Raw genomic sequence first — 27,302 nt, 5'->3', positions numbered from 1 at the left:
TAAGATTGGTGGTTTAGTCCTAGCTCATTAGAACTGAGGTCAGCCTCTCTTCCAAAGTCTACGTTCAGTGACCAGTGTCAACAAGCTTGAAATCAGTGACGGGGAAGCACTGACCCCACGGAATTGGCAAATGCTACTGATCAGGGCATTAATTTTTCCCTTTCAGAAGGCTGTATATATATAAAAAGCGTTTTATTTAAAAACTTGTTATGAACTCAGGAAATGTTCTCTTTTTTTTTAAAGTTTATTTATTTTGAGAGAGAGAGAGAGAGAGAGAGAGAGAGAGAGTGCACACGTGCCAGGGGGAGACAAACAGGGAGACAGGGACAGAGAGAGAATCCCAGGCAAGCTGTGCAGTGTCAGTACAGAGCCTGAGGCCGGGCGGAACTCACGACCAGGAGAGATCATGACCTTGAGATCTCGGACCTGAGCCGAAACCAAGAGCTGGATGCATAACCAACTGAGCCACCCAGGTGCCCCAGGAAATGTTCTGTTAAAAGTAACTACTTCAGGGGCACTTGGGTGGCTCAGTTGGTTAAGGTCCAACTTTGGCTCAGGTCACGATCTCGTGGTTCACAAGTTTGAGCCCCAAGTTGGGCTCTGTGCTGACAGCTCAGAGCCTGGAGCCTACTTCGGGTTCTCTGTCTCCCTTTCTGCCCCTCCCCTGCTCACGCTCTCTCTCTCTCTCTCTTTCAAAAATAAACACTAAAATTTTTTTTTAAAATAAAAAAATTAATTACTTCATTGGAGCACCGGGCTGGCTTAGTTGGTAGCGCATGCAATTCTTGTTCTCACAATCGTGAGTTCAAGCCCCACGTTGAACAGAGAGATTATTCAAACAAAACAAACAAAACTACTTCATTGAAAAAGCTTAGAAACAACGGCAACCTAAGAGCCATAAGCCTTCCCAGCACGAAGACCGTATTCCTTACTTTTGTTTCCCACTAAAAGTTGCCAGGGCTCCCTGGAGAAACGGTTGATTCCAGGTCTGTGGTAAGAAAAACAAGAAGAAAGTGAAACATATCCCAGAAAGCAAGGAGCTACCAAAGGCTACTGGGGTCATGCCAAAAGTGACAACAATCGCCGTCACCGTGAAGTTACTTCCACCGGCAAAGGAGACAATTTGAGCATTTAAAAAACAAACGAACAGGGGCACCTGGGTGGCTCAGTCGGTTGAGCGTCCAGCTGAGGCTCAGGTCATGATCTCGCAGTCCATGAGTTCAAGCCCCGCATCGGGCTCTGTGCTGACAGCTCAGAGCCTAGAACCTGCTTTGGATTCTGTCTCCCTCTCTCTCTGCCCCTCCCCCACTCATGCTCTGTCTCTCTCTCTCTGTCTGTCAAAAATAAACATTAAAACAAACAAAAAACCTACAGTGGATTGAAAGACATCAAATCTATAAAAACTCGGGGCACCTGGGAGGCTCAGTTGGTTGGGCATCCGTCATGGTTTCATGGGTTCAAACCCCGCGTCGGGCTCCACACTACTTTGGATTCTCTGTCTCCCTCTCTCTCTGCCCCTCCCCGATTTGCACTGTCTCTGTCACTCTCAAAATAAATAAACATAAAAATAATCTTATGAAAACTCCAGGAGTCATAAAGACTTTAAAAATACAAAAAAAAAAAAAGACAAAAAACCCAACAACCCAAAAAACCTTCAGCAGTCATCTTCGGAAGGTGCCAGGGGAAACCAGTAAATAAAGAGAGAGAAACAAGTATTTTTCATCTTTTCCTGTATGAATATTCCTCAAGGTAACCAAATAGTTGATGACAGGAAATTATTTTTAGAAGAATTCTGACTGATAAATGAAGAAGGAATGACAGATTTGGAATATCACCATTTTGCAACCCCCAGTAAAATAAGAAATCTAGGCCGTCATTATCAGTGGCTGCTGAATCCATGGGTATGTGATGAAAAGCTGATGGGAAAGTTATTTAAAAAAATATGTCAAATGGGCAACTTTGAACCCACTGACCAGTCTTTATTTACATCATGAAAAGGTAAGTCGGTGGTGTGATGTAATAAAAACTCTGAAATATTCTTGCCAAAAGGTTGAAACTGAGTGAGGTCCACAAAGATATAAGAAATCCAGAATGTATAAATTCTACAGGAGCAACATCAACTAAACTATAAGATTTTAAAAAAGAGAGCGAGTGGGACGCCTGGGGGGCTCAGTGGGTTAAGCGTCCGACTTCAGCTCAGGTCAAGATCTCACGGTTCGTGAGTTCGAGCCCTGCGTTGGGCTCTGTGCTGACAGCGCAGAGACTGGAGCCTGCTTAGAATTCTGTGTCTCCCTCTCTCTCTGCCCCTCCCCCGCTCACGGTCTGTCTCTGTCTCTCAAAAATGATAAGAGAGAATTTATAGATGAAAGATTTAAAAGACTTGTCAAGTAAATGTAATATGTATACATTGTTAGGCACCTGATTCAAACATATGAACTATTTGAGCAAGTACAAGATGGGGAAACGGAAGCATTGCATGTCTAATTTTTTAAATTATTTAAGTATGATAATGGTTTGGGGATTTTTTTCAAAAGTCCTTACATGTAAAGATTGAGATTTCTCACCCCGGTACTACTGACATTTTGGACTGGATAATTCTTTGTTGAGGGAAGCTGTCCTGTGCATTGTTAAGATATTAGTCAGGATCCCTGGCATCTACCCAATAAATGCCAATAGCATCCCCTTAGTTAGGATAAAAAAAATCTCCAAATATTGCCAAATGTCTCCTGCAGACACAATGACTCCCTAATTAGAAACAATATGTTAGAGATATGTTAGAGATACCTACTATGTATGTATGTATGTGGAGATACATACTGAAGTATTTGTGGTTGAAATGATGCTGTATCTGGGATTTAAATAACCCCAGGGGAGGGGCGCCTGGGTGGCTCAGTCGGTTAAGCGTCCGACTTCAGCCCAGGTCACGATCTCGCGGTCCGTGAGTTCGAGCCCCGCGTCGGGCTCTGGGCTGATGGCTCAGAGCCTGGAGCCTGCTTCCGATTCTGTCTCCCTCTCTCTCTGCCCCTCCCCCATTCATGCTCTGTCTCAAAAATAAATAAACGTCAAAACAATAAATAAATAAATAAATAAATAACCCCAGGGGAATTTAGGGGGAGGTTAGAGAAGAAAACAGTTTGACTATGTGTGGACAATCATTGAGGCTACCTAGGGGACACACTGGAGTTCATTATACTATTCCCTCTTTGTATGTTACTTTTCCCTAATAAAAAAAAGCTTCATTTTATTTTTTTTCATTTACATCCAAGTTAGTTAGCATATAATGCAACTATTTCAGGAGCAGATTCCTTAATGCCCCTTACCCATTTAGCCCATCCCCCCTCCCATAACCCCTCTAGTAACCCTCAGTTTGTTCTCTGTATTTAAGAGTTTCTTATGTTTGGTCCCCCTCCTTGTTTTTACATTATTTTTCCTTCTCTTCCCTTATGTTCATCTGTTTTGTATCTTAAAGTCCTCATATGAGTGAAGCCTTATGATTTTTGTCTTTCTCTAATTTCACTTAGCATAATACCCTCCAGTTCCATCTACGTAGTTGCAAATGGCAAGATTTCATTCTTTTTGATTGCCGAGTAATACTCCATTGTATATATATACCACATTTTCTTTATCCGTTCATCCATTGATGGACATTTGGGCTCTTTCCAAACTTTGGCTATTGTCGATAGTGCTGCTATAAACATTGGGGTGCATGTGCCCCTTAGAAACAGCACACCTGTATCCCTTGGATAAATACCTAGCAGTGCAATTGCTGGGTTGTAGGGTAGTTCTATTTTTAATTTTTTGAGGAACCTCCATACAGTTTTCCAGACTGGCTGCACCAGCTTGCATTCCCACAAGCAGTGCAAAAAGAGATCCTCTTTCTCCGCATCCTCGCCAACATCTGTTGTTGCCTGAGTTGTTCACGTTAGCCATTCTGAAAGGTGTGAGGTGGTATCTCATTGCGGTTTTGATTTGTATTTCCCTGATGATGAGTCGTGTGGAGCATTTTTTCATGTGTCGGTTGGCCATCTGGATGTCTTCTTTGGAGAAGTGTCTATTCATGTCTTTTGCCCATTTCTTCACTGGATTACTTGTATTTTGGGTGTTGAGTTTGTTTGATTTGTATTTCCCTGATGATGAGTCGTGTTGAGCATTTTTTCATGTGTCGGTTGGCCATCTGGATGTCTTCTTTGGAGAAGTGTCTATTCATGTCTTTTGCCCATTTCTTCACTGGATTACTTGTATTTTGGGTGTTGAGTTTGTTTGATTTGTATTTCCCTGATGATGAGTCGTGTTGAGCATTTTTTCATGTGTCGGTTGGCCATCTGGATGTCTTCTTTGGAGAAGTGTCTATTCATGTCTTTTGCCCATTTCTTCACTGGATTATTTGTATTTTGGGTGTTGAGTTTGGTAAGTTCTTTGCAGATTTTGGATACTAACCCTTTAACTGATGTCATTTGCAAATATCTTCTCCCATTCTGTCAGTTGCCTTTTAGTTTTGCTGATTTTTTCCTTCTCTGTGCAGAAGCTTTTTATTTTGATGAGGTCCCAGTAGTTCATTTTTGCTTTTGTTTCCCTTGCTTCCAGAAACGTGTTAAGAAGTTGCTGCAGCTGAAATCAAAGAGGTTTTTGGCTGCTTTCTCCTAGAGGATTTTGATGGCTTCCCATCTTACATTGAGTTCTTTCATCTATTTTGAGTTTATTTTTGTGTCTGGTGGAAGAAAGTGGTCCAGGTTCATTCTTCTGCATGTTGCTGTCCAGTTTCCCAGCACCACTTGCTGAAGAGACTGTCTTTATTCCATTGGATATTCTTTCCTGCTTTGTCAAAGATTAGTTGGCCATATGTTTCTGGGTCCATTTCTGGGTTTTCTGTTCTGTTCTACTGATTTGTTTTTGTGCCCAAAAAAAGTTTAATTTTTTTTAATGTTTACTTTTGAGAGGGAGGGGAGGGGAGGGGAGGGGAGGGGAGGGGAGGGGAGAGGAGAGGAGAGGAGAGGAGAGGAGAGGAGAGGAGAGGAGAGGAGAGGAGAGGAGAGAGAGTGGGAGACAGAGAATCTGAAGCAGGCTCCCGGCTCTGAGCTGTCAGCACAGAGCTGGACATGGGGCTCGAACTCACAAACCATGAGATCATGACCTGAGTGGAAGTTGGATGCTTAACCAATTGAGCCACCCAGGCGCCCCTAATAAAAAGTTTTAAAAATTATAGTGTAAAGGAGAATTAAAATACTTCCATTTTCTCCAAGCATCTTTAGCATATTAAATAAGTTGTCTCTAAGTCAAAAGGTTAAGAGTTTAATTCATAGTTATTAAAAAGTCTTAGTAAAGCTCCTTGTCTACTTCCCAAGTCTGGAGAAAGTGGATGGTGTGTCTCATGACTGAATAATAAATTCTTTTCCACACCAGGTAAAATTTTTTTGGCTTTTAACAAAATTGGAAGACCTAATCATGTTCTAATTATCTATTACAAATCATTGAGACTCTTAGGATAAACTAAGGAGTCCCCCAAATGATAACATCACTGTAACAAAACATCTTCCATTTTCATATGCTTATTATGACAGCAAAGAGTCTCAGAGCTTACATTTATAAAAATAAAAAATAGGAAGAGAATTGGTCATGACCTCTATCTCATTCTGACAAGTAGTAACATTTATCCATAAGTTTCTTAAACTTTCATTAAAAAATTCTTCATTTAGGAGCACCTGGGTGGCTCAGTAGGTTGAGCGTCCGACTTCGGCTCAGGTCATGATCTTGCAGTTTGTGGGTTCGAGCCCCACGTCAGGCTCTGTGCTGACGGCTCGGAGCCTGGAGCCCACTTTGGATTCTGTGTGTCCCTCTCTCTCTCTCTGCCCCTTCCCTGCTCATGCTCTGTCTCTGTCTCTCAAAAATGAATAAACATTAAAAAAAATTTTTTTAATTCATTTATCTAAGAAGTGCATTTCAAATATCTTACTTTTACAACAGTCAAGACAATACATGACTTGGATCGAATATACACTAACAAGAACTATAATGACAAAACATTTTCCTGGATTGCATTAACAGCCTTAGATAAAACACATTTTTATTTTTTTAGATAACTGTGACAGAATAATAAAAAGTAAGACTTATGCTTTAAATGTTAGGATAAAAATCTGAGGGAAGTGCAATGGAAACATGAGTCTAAAGAGGAAAAACATGGAAGGTCTGAATTGACAAGGAGGTCAGGTCATGATCTCATGGTTCATGAGTTCGAGCCCCTCATGAGTTCATGAATTCATGTCAGCGGGCTCTGTGCTGACAGCTCAGAGCCTGGAGCCTGATTCAGATTTTCTGTCTCCCTCTCTCTCTCCCCCTCCTCACTCGCTCGCTCTCTCTCTCAAAAATAAACATAAAAAAAATTAAACTTTTTTTTGTACCTTTAAAAATGGATGGGGGAGGGCACCTGGGTGGCTCAGTCAGTTAAACATCTGACTTTGGCTCAGGTCATGATGAGTCTGAGCCCCACATTGGGCTCTCTGCTGTCAGCGCAGAGCCCGCTTCAGATCCTCTGTTCCCCTCTCTCTGCCCTTCCCCCATTCTCTCTCTCAAAAATAAACTTTTAAAAAAAGTTTAAAAAATGGATAGGGGGACAAAAATAGACACATAGATCAATGAAACAGAACAGAGAACCCAGAATTCATTATTCAATTATTCAGCATTATTTCAATACCCAAGCTATGGAAGCAACCCAAGTGTCCACCGAATGGATAAAGAAGATACTGTATATATACAATGGAATATTAGTCATAAAAAGAATGACACCTTGCCATTTGAGACAACATGGATGGGCCTACAGGGTATTATGCTAAGTGAAATAAATCCGAGAAAGACCAATACCCTATGATTTTACTCATGTGAAGTCTAAAGAAAACAAATGAATAAAGAAAGAAAAAAAGCCAGACTTTTACAGGGAACAGATTGGTGGCGGGAGGGTGGGTAAAATGAAGGGGATTAAGAGGTACAAACTTGCTAGAGTCAGTCATGGAGACGGAAAGTACAGCGTGGGGAACAGATTGTAATAGGGTATGGTGACAGATGTGACCACACTCACTGTGGTGAGCACTGAGTGTAAAAAAAAAAAAAAAAAAAAAAAAAAAAGGATCAGGGGTTCTGTTCTATAGGTTAAAAGCGAAGTAATTTTTATCTTGAAACTCACAGTATGTTGGCAATTGTACACTTCGTAATTTAAACATTAAAAAAAAAAAGGAACTGTCAAGTTTGAAATTTGCAGAGGGATGCAGCTGTGCCAAATTCTTCGTGGGTTTGCAGAGGCCTCCGGGGACATGCGCCGTCTACCTGTGTCGCTTGGGGTACCCGCTTCCCTTCCTACTATTTCCCTTTGTGTGGTTTCCTTATTTAACATCTTATGTCTTGATAAGCACCTAGCTCTCTTGGCTTCTTTGCAGGAGGACAGTAGAGCCGAAGTTGTTTCAAGGACAGAGGCTGAGACGGTGGAGGCTCAGGGGCGCCCCCGGAGGCTGCTGGCTGGGGAGCCCTGCTCTGGCATCACCATCCCCCTCACGCCATCATCTCCCATTTTTCACTGGTTTACTGGAGAATGATTCTGTTTTTCCTCTTCTTTCCTAGTCCCTAATTTCCCAATAGAGTCTGGCCACAGTTTATAAACACAACAGGATGCGTATACACATATTTGCATTTTTAAGTGAGGCTGTCCCCTGGGGCTTTACCTAAAAGGAAGCCACTTCTTGTTTCCCCTTTTGCTATTTACTTTGTCCGGACGCGACTTCCCCCAGTCCCCTCTGGCACTCAGATGGAGCAGAGAAGGCCCCTGAGGGGTCTCCTGTGACTGAGTACCCACACCCGGTGTGCGGGGTTCACAGGATAGTGGCAAAGGCTCCAGTGATTCTGAGAGTCAGCCAATCAGAGGCGGTACACTGTGTGTTCTCCCCGCCCCCAGATCTCCTCAGGTCCAGGCCACTGTAAGCAGTTATTACTTAAAAAAAGGCTCAACTCCCATGTTAAACACCACTTTCAGATAATTCTGAAAGATATCTGATAGATAACCTGGGTTGGCTCCCCCAGAGAGACCGTGGTGGTTTTCAATCATTACATCTTGCTCTAGTCAACAGTGTTGAACAGGAACTACTAACAATGAAACTGAGAAAAATAAACACAAACATGAACAAATGACCTTTTATTTCATACAGAGATACAAAGGCAATTGTGTGCAGCAATCTGATGGGCAGTCCAAATCGTTGGAAGTAAATTCATGATAAATGTCACGACAGCCGGTGGAAGACAAGGTGGGAGGAGGAGGGACGGGACAGAGAGCGCCACAGCTAATAAGTAGAAGTAGGAAGAGCTACAAGGTTTCAGAGCCTGACTTGAGTTCAGCCGGGGCACTCTCGATGCTGTTGTAACCGTAATTCTACACAGCCACCAGCAAAATCTGCAAGTGCATTTTGTGCCATTTTGCATTAGAAGTTGCATCAAGGGCCCTGTAATCCTTACGAATAGTTGACACATCATATTTCATCACGGGAGTTGTAAACTTTGCTCGCGGTCTGTCATGCACGTGGCCTTTGAGGCCCAACAAACATTTGGGATGGGCATCCTCTTAAGGTAAAAGACTTGACAACTTTGGTCCCAGTTTTTGAGGTGACGTTACTTGTAATAGTATCTGCTTGTGATCTGAGGAGAAGGTCTCCTAAAAACTGATCTTCCAGAATACAGTAGAAAACAAGGTCAGGCTGGTGTGGAGTCTCCGGCCACGGCACCTCTCCCCGGCCTGCAGTGTGCGGAGACTCGGACGACTTAGATTTGCACAACGGTGGGCCTGACCAGGTAAACAGTCTCCCGTGAAAAACACATCTCCAACGTTTCCATTTGTAACAGGGACACATCACATAATTTGTTATTAACGAAACAGTTTATTGGCTTTCAATATACAGCAGTAAATTTTTTCATGTAAGTTTATTTTGTTAAACTTTATGTTTTATGATCGAAGAATACTGAACCAAAACATTGGGGTAAATGGAGGTGTAGTAGCATGATTTCTAGTATATTTTCCCGGATAAACAATTTGTTGTTGTTGTTGCTTCAAGTATATGACATTTTATCTGATAACAAAAGCTTCCTAAATTCAATGTTTAGAATTGAATTATTTCTGACTAAACCCAGAAAACGGGAGCTCTTAAAATAAAGGCACAGTGTGGGCAGCAGGACAAGAGAAAGAAATGGGAAGAAGATGTTAATACCCAGTTAACATCAGTTGGTTGGTTTTGTTTTTGACTCAGTCTGTCTAAAGCAGGATTATCTCCCTGCAACCCTGTAGATAAATCCTAGTGTTTTAGCTATAAGTTTTAAGAGTTCAGATATACAGATAAGCCAATTTTTAAAAAAACCCTTCTCTTACAGTATTCTAAAGGCTTTTAAAGCATTATATAAATCTTCAAAATTCCTATCACCCACAATTTTAAGAAATAAATCTACACTTTAATAAGGCACTCAAGATAGAAAACAGTTTTGAAGACAATTACATTCTACGCTAGGGCTCGCCCATCCCTTGGCCATAGGGACAGAACGGATGCCTTCCAGAACGGAGCCCACCTCTGTGCACCAACAGAGTCGAGCGGGCACCGCAGAGCACTGTGAATTTGCCTAGAGAGCTGGGTTTTATCAGCGGGAGTGTCCCATCCACCGATGAGAGAGCTATGCCAACAGCACTGCTCCAATTTAATGGTGACATTTAAAAACCGTATCTCCTCTTTGCTAGAAACGTGCAACACAGAACAGTGACTTTTGTTAGCTCTTGCACACACAGGACAACAACAGGAGGACCAGTGAGCCCCTGTGTCCTTCCACGTGACTGTCGGGGATGGAAATAAATGTAAAGGAACTTCACCATTAAACGACAACCTACTAATTCTAGATGCCCTGACATCTTACTTGTGTGCCTTATAAGCATGTGTATCACCAGCGCTGATGCTCCCGCTTCCAAATAACAAGAAATCAAATCCCACCAACCCTGTTGCTGATTCAGACAAACACCAAAGCTTACGATATAGCAATGCAGCCTCGAGGACCGTAGCGATGGAGAGAGATTTTAGCGGGGGTTCCACTCTTTCCTACGTGACAGAGGAAAATGAAGGAACAGGAGGGTCAGACTAAGCCTGAAATACAATTTCACTATGAAAAAAGGGGCAGCAGGCATCCCACGAGAGCGGGAAGAGCTAAAAACGCGGTGTCGGGAGCGCATCGAGTTGAGGCTTTGTTGAGGGCTGGCCTCTGCTTCCACTGAGTAAAGAAGGACCCGAGGAAGGCGGCCGTGAGGAGCTTCTCCCTTCCTCCCTCTGGGCTGGCGGCAACGACTGGTTACTTCCCGTAGAACTTTTTGTTGAGAAGGAAGATCAGGAGGTTGACATTTACTTTAGCTCTATTAAATAATTTCATGACCGCAACGCCCTCGTACTGTAGCTGCAGCAGGTCCTGTTTGGAAAAACACTCTGACAGTTAATCAAGTCTGTGGAACAAGAAACGCCACAGCGCAGGGAGGGATCCAGAAGGAATGAGGAATGACAGGTGTGAAATGGTGAGAGAAAGAAGTGCCCCACGACGGGCCTGTCCACTGCACAACCACCCCAAGAGCTCGAGGAACAGGGCACACTGGTCAACAGAACTTTCTGGTACAACTGGAGATAAGGACTCGTGCGGTTCATATCCAAATGCACAAAACATGGAAAGAAAAAGCAGCAGGCTCATTGATCACACATACTTCTTTCAAAGTTACAATAACATGTCTCTAGTTTGTCTAAGCGATGGGTCACCTGGAGAGGGTGAAGGCATTTCAGTCTCTGATAACATAATCATTGAAAACAAGGTAAGGCCACCAATGTCATCTCAATGGTAGAGTCTTAATTTCTATTTCACGTGAGAAAGCTTTTATATTCTGAAGGCAAGAGTTGGAAAAGGGCAAAATGTACACTGTGCCTACTGTGCGCTCATCATCATGTAAACACGTTAATGTCTTTAAGTCCTGATAAGAATCCTATAGGTGTGATTATCCTGAGTTTAAAGATGAGGCTCAGAGATGCTCAATGATTCGCCCACAGTACAGAGTTGGCCGGAGTGAGGCAGATCTGAGTGCAAAGCCCCTTTTTCCAGCACCCTCCTCTGTCCAGAGCAAATTTAGGAAACCTGAGGGGTCTTGCCCATAAACTTCAGAACAGAGGTGATGAGAAAGCAAGAGTCGAAGAGCTCGGAAGCGCCCAAAAGATCAACGTACTCATCTTCTGGAAAAATCCTAGCGGCTCCATGAGAACGAAGGCCCTGCTGCGTCACCCACCCGACGTGACACCTCGCACCCAGCACTCACTCCATACTTTGTGAATGCGCGCGGGTGAACGCGCTACCCGAGGCGCGCACAGGTCTGGTGAGACTGAAGGCACAACAGGATGTTCGTTTGTGTAAGCACTAGAGCGCGGGCCTCACAGGACCCTCGCACTTCTGTTCGGCTAACGTGTTCGGAGGGCCTCTCGGCATTGAGAAGGAAACAAAGATATGCTACGGGCCGTTGGGGAGCTCGCAGTTTGGGGGGTGGGAGGTGAGAGCCGACCGAGTCAACGGAGGCATCTCTAGGGGCGATGGAGGCGGAGGAGGAACCGTCCGGGGCTGCTGCGGCTTGGAGGTGGGAACACATGTGAAAGCCCCCCCCCCACCACTCGTGTAAACGACGGGGAATAAAGGAGCGGACGCAGGGTCAGCGCGTGCAGAGATGGCGCCTGCCAGGCCGACGGAGCGCAGCAGCGGGCGGCGGGAGGAGGGGAGGGGCCGGAACCGACCGGGACACACACAAAAGCTGCGGGACTCGGGGCGGCGCCCGGGAGGCCTCGTGGCGCCTGGTGCTTTTCTCACGCGTAAAAACCGGAGATACTTCAACATAAAAATTAGGTAAAATTATGTGATAAAATGATTCACTGCAAAGTTCTTTCCGAATTTAAAATGGGATTCGGTTTACAAAGATCCAATTTATACATGCCTTGTCAGAAATACAGGTAAGCACCTGGATCAAGTCAAAATGAGAGAAAAGATTTCAAGCTACTGAGTAGGCTTACAATTTTCTACTATCAACACTTAAGCATTTTGTTCAAGGTCAAGGTACCAGTTGGATTTAGTGGCAACACAAATAGAAGCTTGAGGTAAAAGCTTTTGGGAGACGTACGTACCCGCCAGACCTTTCTGGGGACCACAGACCAGGGGCACCAGAGCACAGGGCCCCTGGGCTCCTTCCCTCCCGTGTGGAGCCCAGCTCAGTGCTGCAGTGCACGGCCGTCCCCACACGGGTTCCCTGCCTCGACGAGAGCACAACCACCTCACCCACAGAGTTCTCGGTTCTGCCGGGCGCACACCCACCTGGTAATGTAGCATAAACGTCTCCATTTGAACGCCCATGAACTTGGCTTTCACCTCAAAGTCTCCAACCTCTTCTGTTGGACTGATTTCAAAGATAACATTTTTAAACCTGTTGAAACATAACATCGTAAGGGTATATTTTTACGTTCTCGGGAACAGTATTCCATGAAATGTAGAAAGGAGAGTGACAATCTTCAAGAGTGAAAAGGGGTATAGAATAAAGGTCCAAGTACTTCTGCGGGTGGAGGAGCGCAGGGCTGCTACTCTATGTGCCACCTGCTCAGAGACCTGGGGAGAGGCCGGCAATCTCTCCCTGCAGCCCTCGCACACCACAGAAGAGGAACCACTGAGGAATGCCACGATGGCCTCTGAAGGCATGACGTCATAGGAATTCTTGGCCTTCCCTGTGGCCACTGCCGAAATCTAACGGTAAAAGGATAATCAACAGAAAACTGGCCTGGAAGGAGAGGGATGAAAGGCGTGTGTATCAATGCAGGCATGTTTGAGGATTACCAGAAGTATGTAAGAAAAAGGGGTCAGGACAAAAAGAACCATGACAGGAGGTGCTACAGATATAAATGAGCCGAGTGTTGCCAAAGATACACCTGCTACTGCTGAAAATTCTTAAGGTGTCACTCACTCTCAACATGTTACATGCCCAGAAATGTTATGGCAGTGGAAGAAGGCGGGAATGTGTTGTTCCCTGGGTGATCAAAGTACATCAGCCCAGATTTCTAGAACTCAACTATGGAGCAAACCCGTCTACTAGGAACAGAGCCGAGAATCATGAATGATGCAAAACAGGCCACGGAGAAGCTGTAAGAGAGGTCATGAAATCCACACACTGGAACGTGCACATCTTACTCGACAGGAGGTCCTCTGGGGTCATTCCTTAAAGGTACTTCATGTGATAAACAATTTTATTTTAGCCAGTTTGCTTTGTTATTTGGTTTCCAAGCCTATCATAGCAAATTGAAAAGAAGGCAGGCAAAAAAATGGCTGGCATTTGAACAGTAGAAAATAATGACAAAAAGAAGAGAAAAGACAATAAATGTGAGACAAACTTGAAAGGTGCATAAAGTGCTCACATAAAAAAACCTCAAAAACACCAAGGTCCCCAACTGAAAAGCAAGCAGAGAAAATACAAATAAGCCATGATTCACACACACACACACACACTCAACTAGACTCTAAGAAATGTCAAGTTTTAAAATGAGTACTAGGGGCGCCTGGTGACTCAGTCAATTGAGCGTCCAACTCTTGATTTCAGCTCAGGTCATGATCCCAGGGTTGTGGGATCCAGCCCCAAGTTGGGCTCTGCTAGGCATGGAGGCTGCTTGGGAGTGTGTCTGTCTGTCTCTCTCTCTGCCTCTCCCCTGCTTGTGCACACGCTCGCTCTCTCTCTCAAAAAAAAGCTCTCTTTAAAAACTTAAAATCGGGCACCTGGGTGGTTCAGTCGGTTAAGCGTCTGACTTTGGCTCAGGTTATGATCTCATGGTTCGTGGGTTCGAGCCCTGCATCAGGCTATGTGGTGACAGCTTAGAGCCTGGAGCCTGCTTTGGAATCTGTCCATCTGTCTGTCTCTCTGTCCCTCCCCTACTCATGCTCTGTCTCTCTCAAAAATAAATGTTTTAGAAAATTAAAAAATAAAATCAGATACTATCTTTTAACTACTGAATTCAAAAACATTGAAAATTATTTTACTATTCAATAATGGCAAAGAAATAGACAACTAAGCGCTTCCATATACAGTTCTGACACTACTGCAGATTCTTTGGCGATATACATATATACATACATGTATATATATATAAATTTTTTCATCTGCTATGGAAAATCGTACGGCAGTTCTTCAAAAACTTAAAACTACCATGTGATCCAGCAATCCTGCTTTGGGGTATAGATTCAAAAGGACGGAGAGCAGGATCCCAAAGAGACGTTTACACTTCTATGTTCACAGCAGCATCGTTCACAGTAGCCAAGAGGTGGAAGCAGCCCACAAGTCCCCCGACGGACGTATAAACAGAATGCGGTGCGTATATGTACAGTGGAATTTTATTCAGCCTTAAAAAGAAATCTGTCACACGCCACAACATGGATGAGCCATGAGGTCACTGCGCTAAGTGAAACAAGCCAGTTACGAAAAGACAATGGCTTATACGAGATGCCTGGAGGCGTCGAATACATGAAAACAGGGAGTAGAAGGGTGGTCGTCCAGGGCTGGGGGAGGGGGAAATGGAGAGCTGTTGTCCAGTGGGTATAGTCTCAGTCTGCTAAAGATGAAAGGTTCTGGATAGCTGTTGTACAGCAGCGTGAACATACTTAACACTACTGAACTACACACTTAAAAACGGTTACGATGGTAAAGTTTAGGTCTTATACTTTTTATAATAATAACTTAATAATTTTAATACTTTGACCAGAAATTCCATTTTTAGACATCATAAAAAAATAATTAGAGGTAAAACCAAAGATTTACATATAAAGAAAAACATACCCTAGTGTAATAACGTAACTTAAATGTCGTACAGGTGAATGGTTAAATTTCAACTACAATAATGAAACATTGTGTGGCCATTAAAAAGGATGCTTTCAAAGAATGTGAAAATTTCTCAAAATATAATGAGAAAAAAGTTGGATATGTGACTATTTTCACAACATATGTTAAAAAAATAATAGGTAGATAAATAAGTGGGAAGTTAGATAATCTGCTGTGAACAGAGGCACAGAACATACACTAATTACTTCAGTGGCTATCTTTGGCTTGTGAAATGATAAATGCTTTTTTTCTTTTTCTTTATGCTTTAGCAATTTCCAAAGTTCAGTAATGAATACATATTACCTTAGGATCAGAAAAATTTTTCTTTTTAAACAAAGTTGTTATTGTTTTAACAGACACAAAATCAGAAAGCTCAGCTATGTACGGTCACAGGGCTGACTGAACAGGTACTCCATAAATGCCTGCTAATGACAGCCAGGCCAGATCCAGGAACCTTGTACAAAGCAAGCTGGCCCTTCCCAGGAAGGAGAATGAGGGGAAGGCCCTGATTCCTAGTCTCAGGTGGAATAAAGTAAACTCCTCTTCTTGTTCTTATTCATTCTTGGTTTAGACACAGGAGAAATACAAAATGTTTTCCTGCTTTAAAGAGGAAAAACTGGGGTGTCTGGGGAACTGTTGGTTAAGCATCGGGTTCTTGATTTTGGCTCAGGTCATGATCTCACAGTTCATGGGATTCAGCCCCACGTCGGGCTCTGTGCTGACGGTGCGGAGCCTGCTTGGGGATCCCCCTTCCCAAAATGAATAAGTAAACATTTAAAAGAAAAAGAAAAGAAAAAAGGTAAAGAGCAAAAAAATTAAGATGGGGCTAACATAAGTAGGTGCAAACATGGCTTGGGGCAAATATTCCACAACAATTTCCCTTCTATGACAGACAAATTAACTCTGAGCATTGGGAATGCTGCCCCCAAATAGATATATAAGTAAATAGAAGATATGAAAACAACCATCCAGAAATAAAGGGAATCAGATGTGATCAATGTAGAGACAAAATCAAGATAGAGAACAGAGTAAAAAATACTCACTGGTTCACTTGCAGGTCCTCAATTTCTAGAAGGACTCCTTTTTCATGGAGTCTGGCTGCTGTGTATTTCAGAGAAATCTTTTTACTCTTCTTTCCTTTCATTTCCCCAGGCTTCTTGGAGACCCTGCAAAAAAATCACATCACGTCACTTTCTATCAGTAACTACAAGTCTGTTGGTAATTCATGGATTGGAGGCCAGAAAACAGACTTCCCCTACACTAGCCTAAGTAACATACGGATTCTAAAATGGCCAGTAAGTGTTAGGATTAGCCTGAGTAATATTTTTGCAAAACAGTGGAAACATCACTAAATTGCTTGGGCCTTTAATTTAACTGTATTTGAAAACCCATGTAAATTTGACAGGCCATGTCATCTGTCTAGGTTCCTCTCAACACCTCAGTACCTACAAGTGTGAAGCACTCTAACGCTACCCTAAAGGAACTGTACTGAACCCCAAAGGAGTCCCTGTAAGGCCCTCAGCTGTGCGGGGAGAAAATAAACATATCTCAGAATAAGTAATTTTATAAAGACTTTAAACCAGTGTAGCAAATACAGAGGAGTGGGAACAAGGAGAAAGAAACAGACCTTAAGACCTTTTCTTGATCGGGACAATCAAGATAAAAGGGATTTTCAAAAGTAAGTGAGGGAAGAATAGAGATCTAGATGAGAACCAGGGATTTGGGACTCCCAAAGGAAGGGTCTCAAGGAATGGGCAGGAACGCTGGTACCGGCATAAAAGGGAGTAACTGCTATGGAAGGAACTACAACACGTATAGAAATTACAACTGTACAATAGAAAGTCAGTAAGTGCTGGAAGAACGATGGGGACACGTCAAAAGGTCACAAGAGCCAGCTTTGCAAGCTGGGTCAGGTGGGTCTGATTTTCACCCCAGCACATCAGCCCTGCCTCACCTAGGTCTTCCAGGGAAGGAAAGAAAGAGACAGCCAGAGGGCAGGGAGAAGAGTAAGCAAGCCAGAGAAGGGAGGCTGGTGTGGCAAAATGTTAAAAACAGGTCAATCTGGGGGAAGGGTGTGTGTTTATTGTTCTGTTCGCTCAACCTTTCTTAGGTTTGAAAATTCTTACACTGAAGAGTGAGAAGTACAAAGTAAACCAACCCTACAGACAGAGCCTGCAACTACCACCTCACGCCTCTGGGTTCTCAGTTTCCCTCCCTATAAAATGGGCAGGATGCTGGCTGTGGCCGCGCCAGGAAGGCTGCATCAGATCCTCCCTGACAGCTGGGAAAAAAGCTGGGGTCTGGGATCCTGTCCCCAAGAGGTGTAGAGAGAGACCAGAGGATCGAAATGTCCATCATATTCCTTGAGTGATCTGAAGGCACATGCAGGTTTGGGGAGCAGTAACTAAACTCCTTCCATGATTCTTTCATTTCTAGGGCCACGAAGATATTTTGGAACAAGGGATGCTTAGAAGTAAGCATCCTTGAAATACCCCCTGCGTTACTTATTTACATCACACAACAACAAATGGATCTAGGAAATCATGCCAACAATTAGAAACAAGATAAAAGAATGAGAGCAATAAATAGACCCAGCGTGTTTTAAAGTAAAAACTTCCAAGGTCACTCGAGCTGCCTCTCCTTCCTTCCCCACTGACGTTGATTCTTTACAAAACATACTCACTTGCCCTTGCTGGCCAAGTTATCCAAGCAGGTTTTGATATAGCTTTTGTAGTAATCCACCTGCTCTCCATAGAAAGTGGCCTTCGAGTTCAGGGCAGCGTATGTTTGCTGTAATTTCACCAGCTCGGCCTTCCTCCTCTGTCGATACCTCCGCTGGTTCCGAATATCCTAAGACACAGTTGTTAAAGTTAGGACAATAATGATCAGTATCATATGCTTCTTGAGTCATCCACACTAGTGCTTAACCCCACTTTGCATGACCACGCTTTAACAGGAAGCAACTGAAGTTCAAAATTTAGTAAAGAAATTCAGATCCCGTCAACTTTTTTCTCCCGTACCTAGAGGTACGGAAATGTGTTACTTTTTTTTTTTTAAGTTTATTTATTTTGAGAGAGAGAGGGAGAGAATGTTCATGTGTGTATGAGCAGGGGAGGGGCAGAGAGCGAGAGGGAAAGAGAAAATCCTAACCAGACTCCTCACTGTTAGCACAGAGCCCAATGCGAGGCTCGAACTCATGAACTGCGAGATCATGACCTGAGGTGAAATCAAGAGTTGGACACTTTACCGACTGAGCCACCCAGGCGCCTGGGAGATGTGTTACTTTTACAGACTTCCACATTCTTAGAATTTACCTGAGAAGCTGACTTAAACCTCTTAAGTATGTTGGCAGGAGAGGGAAGAAAAGATAATTTTACTGTGTCAATGATCAAGCTCCCCGATGTGCATGGTATTTCTACCAGCAGCAAACACCTACGCTCTCAGCCTACACCAGAGCCCCTTACTTGTGAAGATTCACACAAATCAAGAATTGCATGACCAACGTGATGTGAATTTATATTTCATAGTAATCATTAAAAAGATCTGGAGGAATTCTTTAAGGCCAAAGACAAATTAACACACAGGCAGCTCTAATTAGGGCCTTCTCCCTTTTGATTTAGGCCACGGAGTAAATCATCAAAGGACAGCAAGGTCCTCATGTTGGGAAACTCAGAACCAATTCCCCAGCGGAGAGGACACTAATCTGCCTGTGCCCTGAAGGCATGTTGTCATCTGAACAGCTGCTGTCTCTTCACAAGCTCCGGAGACAGCTTTGTCCACGGCCAGCCCATCACTGCCCCCACAAGCAGTACCCTGGCAATGTCGTTGATCAGCTCCTGATATCTGTTCTTCGGGTCCACCGTCCCAAGCTCCGTTAGCTTCTTCAAACCTGACTGGATCTTCTCCTTCTTCTCCTGAAGAGTGAGGTTGCTGTCTTCCTTTACAAATTGTGACTTTTTCATCTTGTCAGGAGTCTTGGCATCACGAATAGCGCGTCTCTGCATGGCCCTCTGATGTTCTGCTTCCTACAGATACAGAGAAGAAAAAGAAGTTGCTGGCATGTTTACCACACTAATCCCAAACCTGAATTTATACGGCGTATCCACACCTGAATTTACATAGCCCTGAAACTCCATTCTGGAAACGGAGGGAACAAACTTGCCCTCTGACAACTGACAGAGAACCTGCACAGAGCACACCTAGAAGAGATCGCGTCGATGAAGTCACACGGTCTCGGAGCGCTTCTTCCCCGGATTCTCACATATGGTTAGGAGACTGGGCTCCAAGTGGCTACAAGATCCCTCGTTTTTTTCCTATCACATTTTGAGACATGGGAGCCATTGAATTTGACTTGAAACACAGCTTCATTCATTGGTGAATGTTAAAAACACACCCATGCAACACCAGCGTTTGGTAAATTCTTGCCGACTCTTTTTGCCACCTCGTTCAGGCTGGATCAGGTTGAAGGCTCCCTTTTGCTTTCAAGCGTGCTACGAATGCCAGTATCTGGAGCAGTCCTTCCGATGATTCTTCTTTCCCAGTCGACATTCAGCGTTTGCCCATTACGTCCCTGCCTGACATGGCTCACGCTGCTGGCCCGTTCTTTTGGTGTCTTCCTCCTTCTCTAGCTCCTTGCAGTGTGGCTCTACAGCTCTGCCCTCATGGCCAATCCGCCACCCCTCCTCCGAATCCAGTGCCTTTTCTTAGCTATCACCTTGCTTGTACCCTCCACATTCTCTCCTTGCCCCGGGCACAAGTTTGGTACCTCTAAGCGACCCCTGGTAGTTTCTCTGTGACTGTTCACTCTCAATACTCGAGTGATCGTCCCTATGCTACGGATCCCACATCTTTGTGGCTAAGGTTCTGGTGCTGCATCTTGAACTGTTTGTGCCAGGATGCTCACATTTGGAATGGCTTGTAATTCCTCCCAAACTGGAGCGATCCCCTCTCCAGGTATGCCCTTTTTTGCTAATGTCAAGACCACCCCGCATCACACAACGTGAAGAACATAAACCCTGGCGTAAGAACCTGATCCAAACTGGTTCCGCCACCACAAGCAGACAATCTTGGACAAGTTATGTGACCTCAAGGGTCTTAGCCTCTTCTGTAAGATAAGGATGAAAAGACTCACCTCACAGGGACAGTGGGAGGAGCAAATGAAAGAACCCAGGTGAAACCACCAAACTACCAGTAGGTTCTCACTGAAGGCTGGTTCCACCTTCCCTACTCGAAACTTCCTTCCAGGTTAAACAAGGTGAAGGTGTTGGTTATGATTCTTTATCGCCCCTCACACACAGCTAGTCAGTAATCAATCACAGCATCGAAAAGCTGAGACTTCATTAAAACAATGGTTTTCAAACAGTCCTATGTGCAGCCTTAAGGGATTCCCGCAGGAACCCAGAGCCCCAGAGGGTAGGGTCCAAGGGCCCCAGCCCTATTCCTGGTACTGAGTAGCTCCAATTTTTCCTACTTTATATTTGGGCTTCTGAGTAAACTGTCGTTTATCGGAAAGAATTCATATGCTCAAAATTTGAAACAAATGGCTTGACCTGTCGCATCTTACAAACACAAAAGAGGGGTCTTAAACACGAAGTGCCCCATCATCCCCTCCCGATGCCGAGCCATCCGCCCCCCCCCCCCCCCCCCCCCAACCACGTGGGCCTGGGAGTCCATCCCGGACCTAGATTACTCAAGTCCTGTTTGCTTGGCTAGCACTGCCTAAGTGATCAGTATCAAATGGTCCCAGAGTGACAAAAGCTCTCTACTCCGTGTCTCTCCAGTGACAAACACGGGCTCTACACAGTTTGTTCTCATGTCTTACTCCTCACCACTCACCCTCACCCACACCTGCATTCTAGATAAGTCGGTCTGGTCCCATCCTGTCCATCAGGTCACGTCGTGCCTCTGTTTGTGTGGACTCCCTGGCCCAAGATGCCTCTCCTCTTACGTGCACACCCAGATCCTATCCACGCCTCCCAAGTGTGGCTCCAGTTCCACTTCTTCCTCACGGCTTGCTCCTCACTGGCCACTTTCCTCAATTTCTGGCATTTTTATAGCCAACAGCACAGTCAATTTTTAATAGTTTTCTAATTATTTCAGGTATATACACCACATTTCCCCAAGTAGATCATGAGTTCACTGAGTTTAAGAACCACATTCTGTACTTTTATCTACTAAGGCACTTAACAAAATTCTAAGGATGTAATATTCACTTGATTACTAGGCAGACTCACTGACTCAGCCTCAGTTAAATTAAAACACAAAGCCACACACAAGGCCGCACATACATGCCACGAGCCTTCTGCCCTCAGAGCACCTGCGTGCCAGTTTAGGAGCCAACGACTTTCTGAGCAGGCCCACACCACCACCGCCCTCCAGTCCAGCCCCACGTTGCCAGCCCCCGGCTCCCCCCCTCCTCAACCCTAGCACGCACTCGTCACGGGAGCATCCGTGTGCCTTGTCGTCGTATGTGAAACCCCTAAGTTTTACCTGTTCGGCGGTGGCTGGGGTTTCTAGGATTTCAGTCAAGGTCTCTCCTGGCTGGAACCGGATGACGTCCACAATTAAACGTTTGGTGCTGAAAGGAGATGGGGGAAGGGTTGAAACGTCACCAAATGTCCTACTTCCTCTCGAATGGCCCTGAGTAGCGGCAGCACACGCACCACCTCAGAGAGGTCCCGCTGGGCCGCTGTGAACACAAGGCACCCGAGGCCTCAGGCTTATCTACGTGACAACGACGGCGTGGGTACCAGGGTCAGGATTTCAAAGGTATAAATTTCACTTCAGCGTCTTACTACTGAGGAAATGAGGCAGGTAAGTCCTGTGCCATGTATAATAGATAAGGCGACCAGAATTACGACAGGCTTAAAAGGCCAAGACGATGGTTTCCGGTATGAGCAAGTGGACATGTTCACCAGGGCAAGGTCAGGGGATCACCGCACTAGATTTACCTCATTCTTCCCACTTCCAATACTCACTTCAGCAGGATAGTCCGAGCGTCCATTTCTGCATTCTCATCCCCAGGCACATCAAACTTGTTGGTCAGCGTAAGAGACACTTCTGTCTTGGCCAGCACCTCCTTATTGGGGTCATTTAAATTGCCAGCGCTCTCTCCTGTGGTTTTGGGAGGAGTAGAGAGGATCAGTATAACAAAGGAGGAGATAGTGGAGAGGAGACATGAATACAAAGAAAAGAGAATGTGGGTCTAAGAAGATACTTGAATAAGCCAACACGTACACTGTGGCAAGGATACCTTTGAAAAATAAAAGGAAATGTATGCCAAATGATAAAAGCAAAGGATCCCTAATAAAATAATTTCATAAATATTTGACAAATCGTTTCAGTAATTATTTTTTAAAAAAACTTTTTTTTTTGGGGCGCCTGGGTGGCTCAGTCGGTTGAGCGTCCGACTTCGGCTCAGGTCACGATCTCGCGGTTCGTGAGTTCGAGCCCCGCGTCGGGCTCTGAGCTGATGGCTCAGAGCCTGGAGCCTGCTTCCAATTCTGTGTCTCCCTCTCTCTCTCCCCCTTCCCCATTCATGCTCTGTCTCTCTCTGTCCCAAAAATAAATAAACGTTAAAAAAAAAACAAAAAAAAAAACAAAAAAAAACCTTTTTTTGATGTTTATTTATTTTTGAAGGAGAGAGAGACAGAGAGTGAGGGGGGAGGGGCAGAGAGAGGGAGACACAGAATCCGAAACAGCCTCCAGGCTCTGAGCCGTCAGCACAGGGCCCGATGCGGGGCCTGAACCCGCAAACCACGAGGTCACGACCTGAGCCAAAATCAGAGGCTTAACCGACTGAGCCACCCAGGCGCCCCTCATTTCAGTAATTATAATATGGTAATTCCCTCTCAAAATATTCTGCTCATTTCCTTTATAGGACTTCTAATTATAGGATTACGTGTATAATATGTATTTAAAACTCTCTCTTCCACTAGACTTCAGTTCCTCAAAGACAGGGATCGATCGTATCTGTTTTCTTCCCGAATGTACATTCGGAGCAGGAACAGTACAGAAACGGACGAGGTGGCAATTACAGCACCCCTCCGTCACCCTCCCTGTCACCTTCTGGGCAGTTAGGTCAGAGCTTTACCTATCAGGGACTCGATGGTGGGCACCTCGCCCAGGTCATCCAGCAGCTCGTGGATCGGGTCGTTGTGCTCCGGAGCAATGGCGTCCTGATGGTCTAACAGGAGCTGCGTGGAACAGCCAGGAGTCAAGTCCATTTACAGCATCAGCCCCTCGGCCCTCAGCCTCACCAACAATGCCAAACAGCACACAAGGGGTCAGATAACAAAGCTCCCACGTTCAAAGAACTGACAGGCCAATCCTCGGCAAACTAACCCAAGTAAACTATAACATATAAAGCATCACACGGGCCTCTGCTGAATGACTTATGGACAATGCATGGAAAGGAAATACTGGCACTCTCTTAACCTTGTGGATAGAAGGGACTTAAATGTACCCTGCACAGGAAGACAGTAACAAACCCCATCGACTTTAATATCCAAAGGCATCAATGTACCGTACAGCCAGGGCAAGTGGCTCCCATTCACCCTCTTAATGTGTCCAGTAGACAGTATCTCTTAATTCAGAGAAAAGCGCACCAGAGCAATGTCGTCACCATCTCACGGACACTCAAGCAAAGCCTTCAAGACGCTATCACCCTCGGGGACGCCCCAGGGATATCACCTGAAATTGCCTTTACATTTTATGTATTTCCTCATCTCCTGTTCTATATACCCTCAATGGGGAAAGGAATGAATTATACAAATCTGGGGGGAATAAAAGGAGCACCTAAGGGACGCGGAGGAAAAAGTGGGTATTTTAGATGTTAGAAAAATAACACAGAGGGCCAGGATAAACCAAAGGAACAGCGAACACAGTTTTTTATCAAGTCCCTAGATGGGCGCTCACAACGGAGACTCTGGAGCCCACGTGTGGGGACTGCTTCAGCAGGCCTGCGGTGGGGACCAGGAACTCCATTTGTGACCATCAGCCCAGATGACTCTAACGCAGGGGGCCTGGGGCCACTTTAAGACACTCAGTAGATACAGTTAGTGTGCAAAGAAAAGAGAAACAAGGAAGACGTGAAGTCAGTAAGACCAAAGGAAGGCGAGTTATCTGGCTCTCCAGAGACGGTAAGCAGCATCTAGGGAAGACAATTAAAATTAAGGACAGAGCGATGAAATTAAGTAATTAAAGAAAAAATACTTACGGTGTGGGTGTTGATGATTTCACCAATGGAAATGTAGATCACTGGTTTGGTGACGGTGACTAAATCAGAATATTCATCCACATTAAACTTATCCTGAAGCTCTGGGACATCACAAGCAGTTTGGAAAAACCGTCTGAAAATAAACGCAAGAGGCAGACCCCCGAGTGACGCATACGTGAGAAGCTGGCGAGAGGACATCCCACAAACCTTTACAACGACAAGTTCAAAGAGAAGCCAGTCAAGGCCGCGGACTGTAGAGAAGCTTGCACACGTCCGCTGGCTTCACAGCCTTCGGGCGGGTGGTTTTAACAACTTCTCCCTCCACCCAATTTAATTCCACCCACAAGAACCGCTCAACCATAATTTAAAGCAGTTTGAAAACACCCAAGCTGTTAGGCAAACCAGTTTTATCTCTGAGACGATGCCCTGAACTCACAACCGGCTGTTTAACTTACAAATATTAAAGGCACTCTCCGCTTCTTCTCTGAGCGCAAAGTAACCCGTGCCAAATGAGGATCTACTGCTTTTATGTTAAGTGCAGTCTATGTCAGCGGAATACGTTTTAACGGCTCAAAACCCTCTTCATCACCTCCAAGGGCTCTGAGCACATCAAACATGTATCCCTCGATATGGCAGAGTCCCGGGGAAGCTAAGTTCTGGTATTTAATCTTGTCCAGACGCTCACGGAGAGAAACATGCCCACGGGACCCTTCAAGTACCCTGTTCCTTTCCCCCTACCTGAATTTCTGGTAGGACTGGGAGAGATACTCATTAATGATGCTTAAGTGAGCATTATCTCCCAGAAACATCTTATTGGACGCCGCGTGCTGGAGCATCTTTGCAATGGAGCCAAGGTTCCGGCGTTGGTCTGTGGTAAGCTGGCCTCCTGCCGACAGGTCAATGATGTCAAAGGCATCAGGAGCAACGATGGCTGGATTCATGTATCGATAGTAAAGCAAGTTACCAATAATCTGCGAACAGACGAAGAAGAAAGACGGGTGTTAAAAACCACTCCACCCGGTAAGGCACAAATGATTTTGCTAGCAAAGAAAACCAGAAAAGGCAGGCCTGTAAGGAAAAATAAACACCATGCACACACACACACGCATGCACGCACACACACTTGCTTTCAAGGTCTGAACCTAAAACAACCGAACATCCCTTGGTTGGATGCAGAGAAAAAGAAAATAAGGACAGAACTGACAATCACTACAATGAAAGAGCAGACTCTGAAGGTAAAAACGACAGACTTAAAGTCTATTGCTAAGGGATTTAGGGCATCCTTTGTTCACATATCATGGCAGCAAACAGGTTGCTGTCACCCACGTGCACTACTGCTTATTTTCACGTAGACGGGCTTTCGTTCAGAGAAGCTGACAGACACAGCTAACGGCCCAGTGAGCACAGTGCAGTCTGCCCAACCCCATCAGCGTCATGCTGCAGACTTCAATGGTGGACAAGTTCATGCCTCTGAAATTAAAGTCACTCAACACACATCTCCTCCACAGAAGGATTCAAGGACAGTCACAGCACTTCCCCTGGAGTTTCATTCAAAGAAAAAAAAATTTTTAATTCACCTGAATAGAAAGTCTAGAATCGAGGCCTCACTGTAGGAAAGCACAGAACTAGGAGAGAGAAGAAAAAAGCGTTCAGATTAAGGTGAGGGGAGGTGGGGAAGGAGGAGCACAGCCAAGTAAGAAAGAGTTATCAGTAACAGCCTTAGCAGAAACCATGGTGCTCGCTGCCATTCACCCAGCTACCAGCAGAGGGAGCAACTCTTCAGCGAAAAGACAGGACTTGGAGAAATTCATCTGAAGACCGGAAAATCCACCTTGTCTACCTGTTTGAGGTCTATGTGCCAAACAATAAAGCAACTCTACAGGTACTGAGAGAGGTATCATTTACTATTTACAATTACTTTCAAGAGCTCACAACCGATGGCGAGCTATTGCCAGAAACTATGCGCACGCACTTCCTGAAGGTCTAAGGTTGGGCCTCGTTTTCTAACTTTTACCTCAAAGGACTCCTGAACGGGCAAGGACGGTGCCAGCCTTCAGATTCTTACCTTCAGCAGCTCATCCTCACCGGCATCTGGGAACTTCTCATGTAACGAGTCCTTCAGCACCTTGGCAATGAAGCGCATGCCGTAACTGTGGGATGGACAAAACTTAATGAGAGCAGCTGGGGAGCAGAAGGGCAGTAACACGGGACCTAGGTGGGTCAGAACTGATGGCACTCACGGGATCTTGTCCACAGAGCTAATGATGGCTGAGAGGAACTTGTCCGTCACCGCCCGCATGTTCCTGATGGAGTTGTCTAGCCGTGTCTTGACCTCTTCGTGAGCCAAAGCCTGCTCAGGGGTCACATCATAGGGTAGTTTGCTAGGAAAGCAAAAGTCATCCCCAAATGCGTTAGACCAACAGCCAGGAACAGCCTGAGGCAGGACTGTGTCTTTCATAGACCCAGAGAGATCAGGTTAAGCTGCTCATGCTCATAGAGCTGATAAATAGTGGGGCCAGAATTTGAACCCAGGTCCTAGCTGTGAACTGAGTGTCTAGAACTATGTGCCATGCACTATGATATGCCCTTAGGGTAAAAAAAAAAAAAAAAAAAAAAAAAGGGTATGGGACACGACAGCTTCCCAAGTCTCTTAGTTTGGTGGGAGACACACACCAACAGGAAGGGACACCTGAACTCAAGAAAACAGGAGAAAAACTTGTCTTCCAGGAAAGAAGATCAAATGCAAAGCAAAGGAAGAGAAGGAGAAGTGAGCAGGTGAAGAGAGTCCAGGTTGTGGAGGGCGCTGTACATAATATACGTAACACTAAGAGGTCTGCACTTTCCTAGAAGTCACCGAGGGCCATTGAAAGACAGGCGATCTGAATTTGAGGAAGATTTCTCCGACCCACCGTGAAGAATGAATTAAAGATGGACAGTCACTGATGAAAGAGATGGGTTAGTGCCACAGCCCGATCAAGAAATCATGAGGTCATGAGCAAGGAGGCAGCAGTGCAGACCAAGGGAACAGATATGAGAGACACTAGGGAGACACAACCAGTGGCACCTGGTGACGTCCTAGGTACTGGTGAAGGAAGTGACAGTTACATATAGGAACTGGAGCCTGAGGAGCTGACAAGATCCCTCAGGGGAGGGCAC

At 44.9% G+C, this 27,302-nt stretch overlaps 1 protein-coding gene across 1 annotated transcript in view; it reads right to left on the bottom strand.

The window, feature by feature from the left end:
* Positions 1-8,158: 8,158 nt before the first annotated feature.
* The window catches only part of IQGAP1 (IQ motif containing GTPase activating protein 1), a 101,158-nt gene continuing 82,014 nt past the window's right edge, over positions 8,159-27,302 (bottom strand). Inside the window, exons 27-38 of the mRNA XM_042940928.1 lie at positions 26,387-26,527; positions 26,212-26,296; positions 24,885-25,117; positions 24,147-24,279; positions 23,022-23,124; positions 21,907-22,042; positions 21,419-21,506; positions 18,742-18,954; positions 17,613-17,779; positions 15,973-16,095; positions 12,391-12,499; positions 8,159-10,467 (exon numbers count right to left, since the gene is read on the bottom strand). Of these exons, the coding sequence (XP_042796862.1) occupies positions 10,354-10,467; positions 12,391-12,499; positions 15,973-16,095; positions 17,613-17,779; positions 18,742-18,954; positions 21,419-21,506; positions 21,907-22,042; positions 23,022-23,124; positions 24,147-24,279; positions 24,885-25,117; positions 26,212-26,296; positions 26,387-26,527 (1,645 nt within the window). The 3' untranslated portion in view covers positions 8,159-10,353. The remainder of the gene's footprint in view (positions 10,468-12,390; positions 12,500-15,972; positions 16,096-17,612; positions 17,780-18,741; positions 18,955-21,418; positions 21,507-21,906; positions 22,043-23,021; positions 23,125-24,146; positions 24,280-24,884; positions 25,118-26,211; positions 26,297-26,386; positions 26,528-27,302) is intronic.

The sequence above is a fragment of the Panthera leo genome, chromosome B3 (genome assembly GCF_018350215.1).
Source record: "Panthera leo isolate Ple1 chromosome B3, P.leo_Ple1_pat1.1, whole genome shotgun sequence".
NCBI lineage: Eukaryota > Metazoa > Chordata > Mammalia > Carnivora > Felidae > Panthera > Panthera leo.
This window is presented reverse-complemented; position numbering and strand designations above follow the sequence as displayed.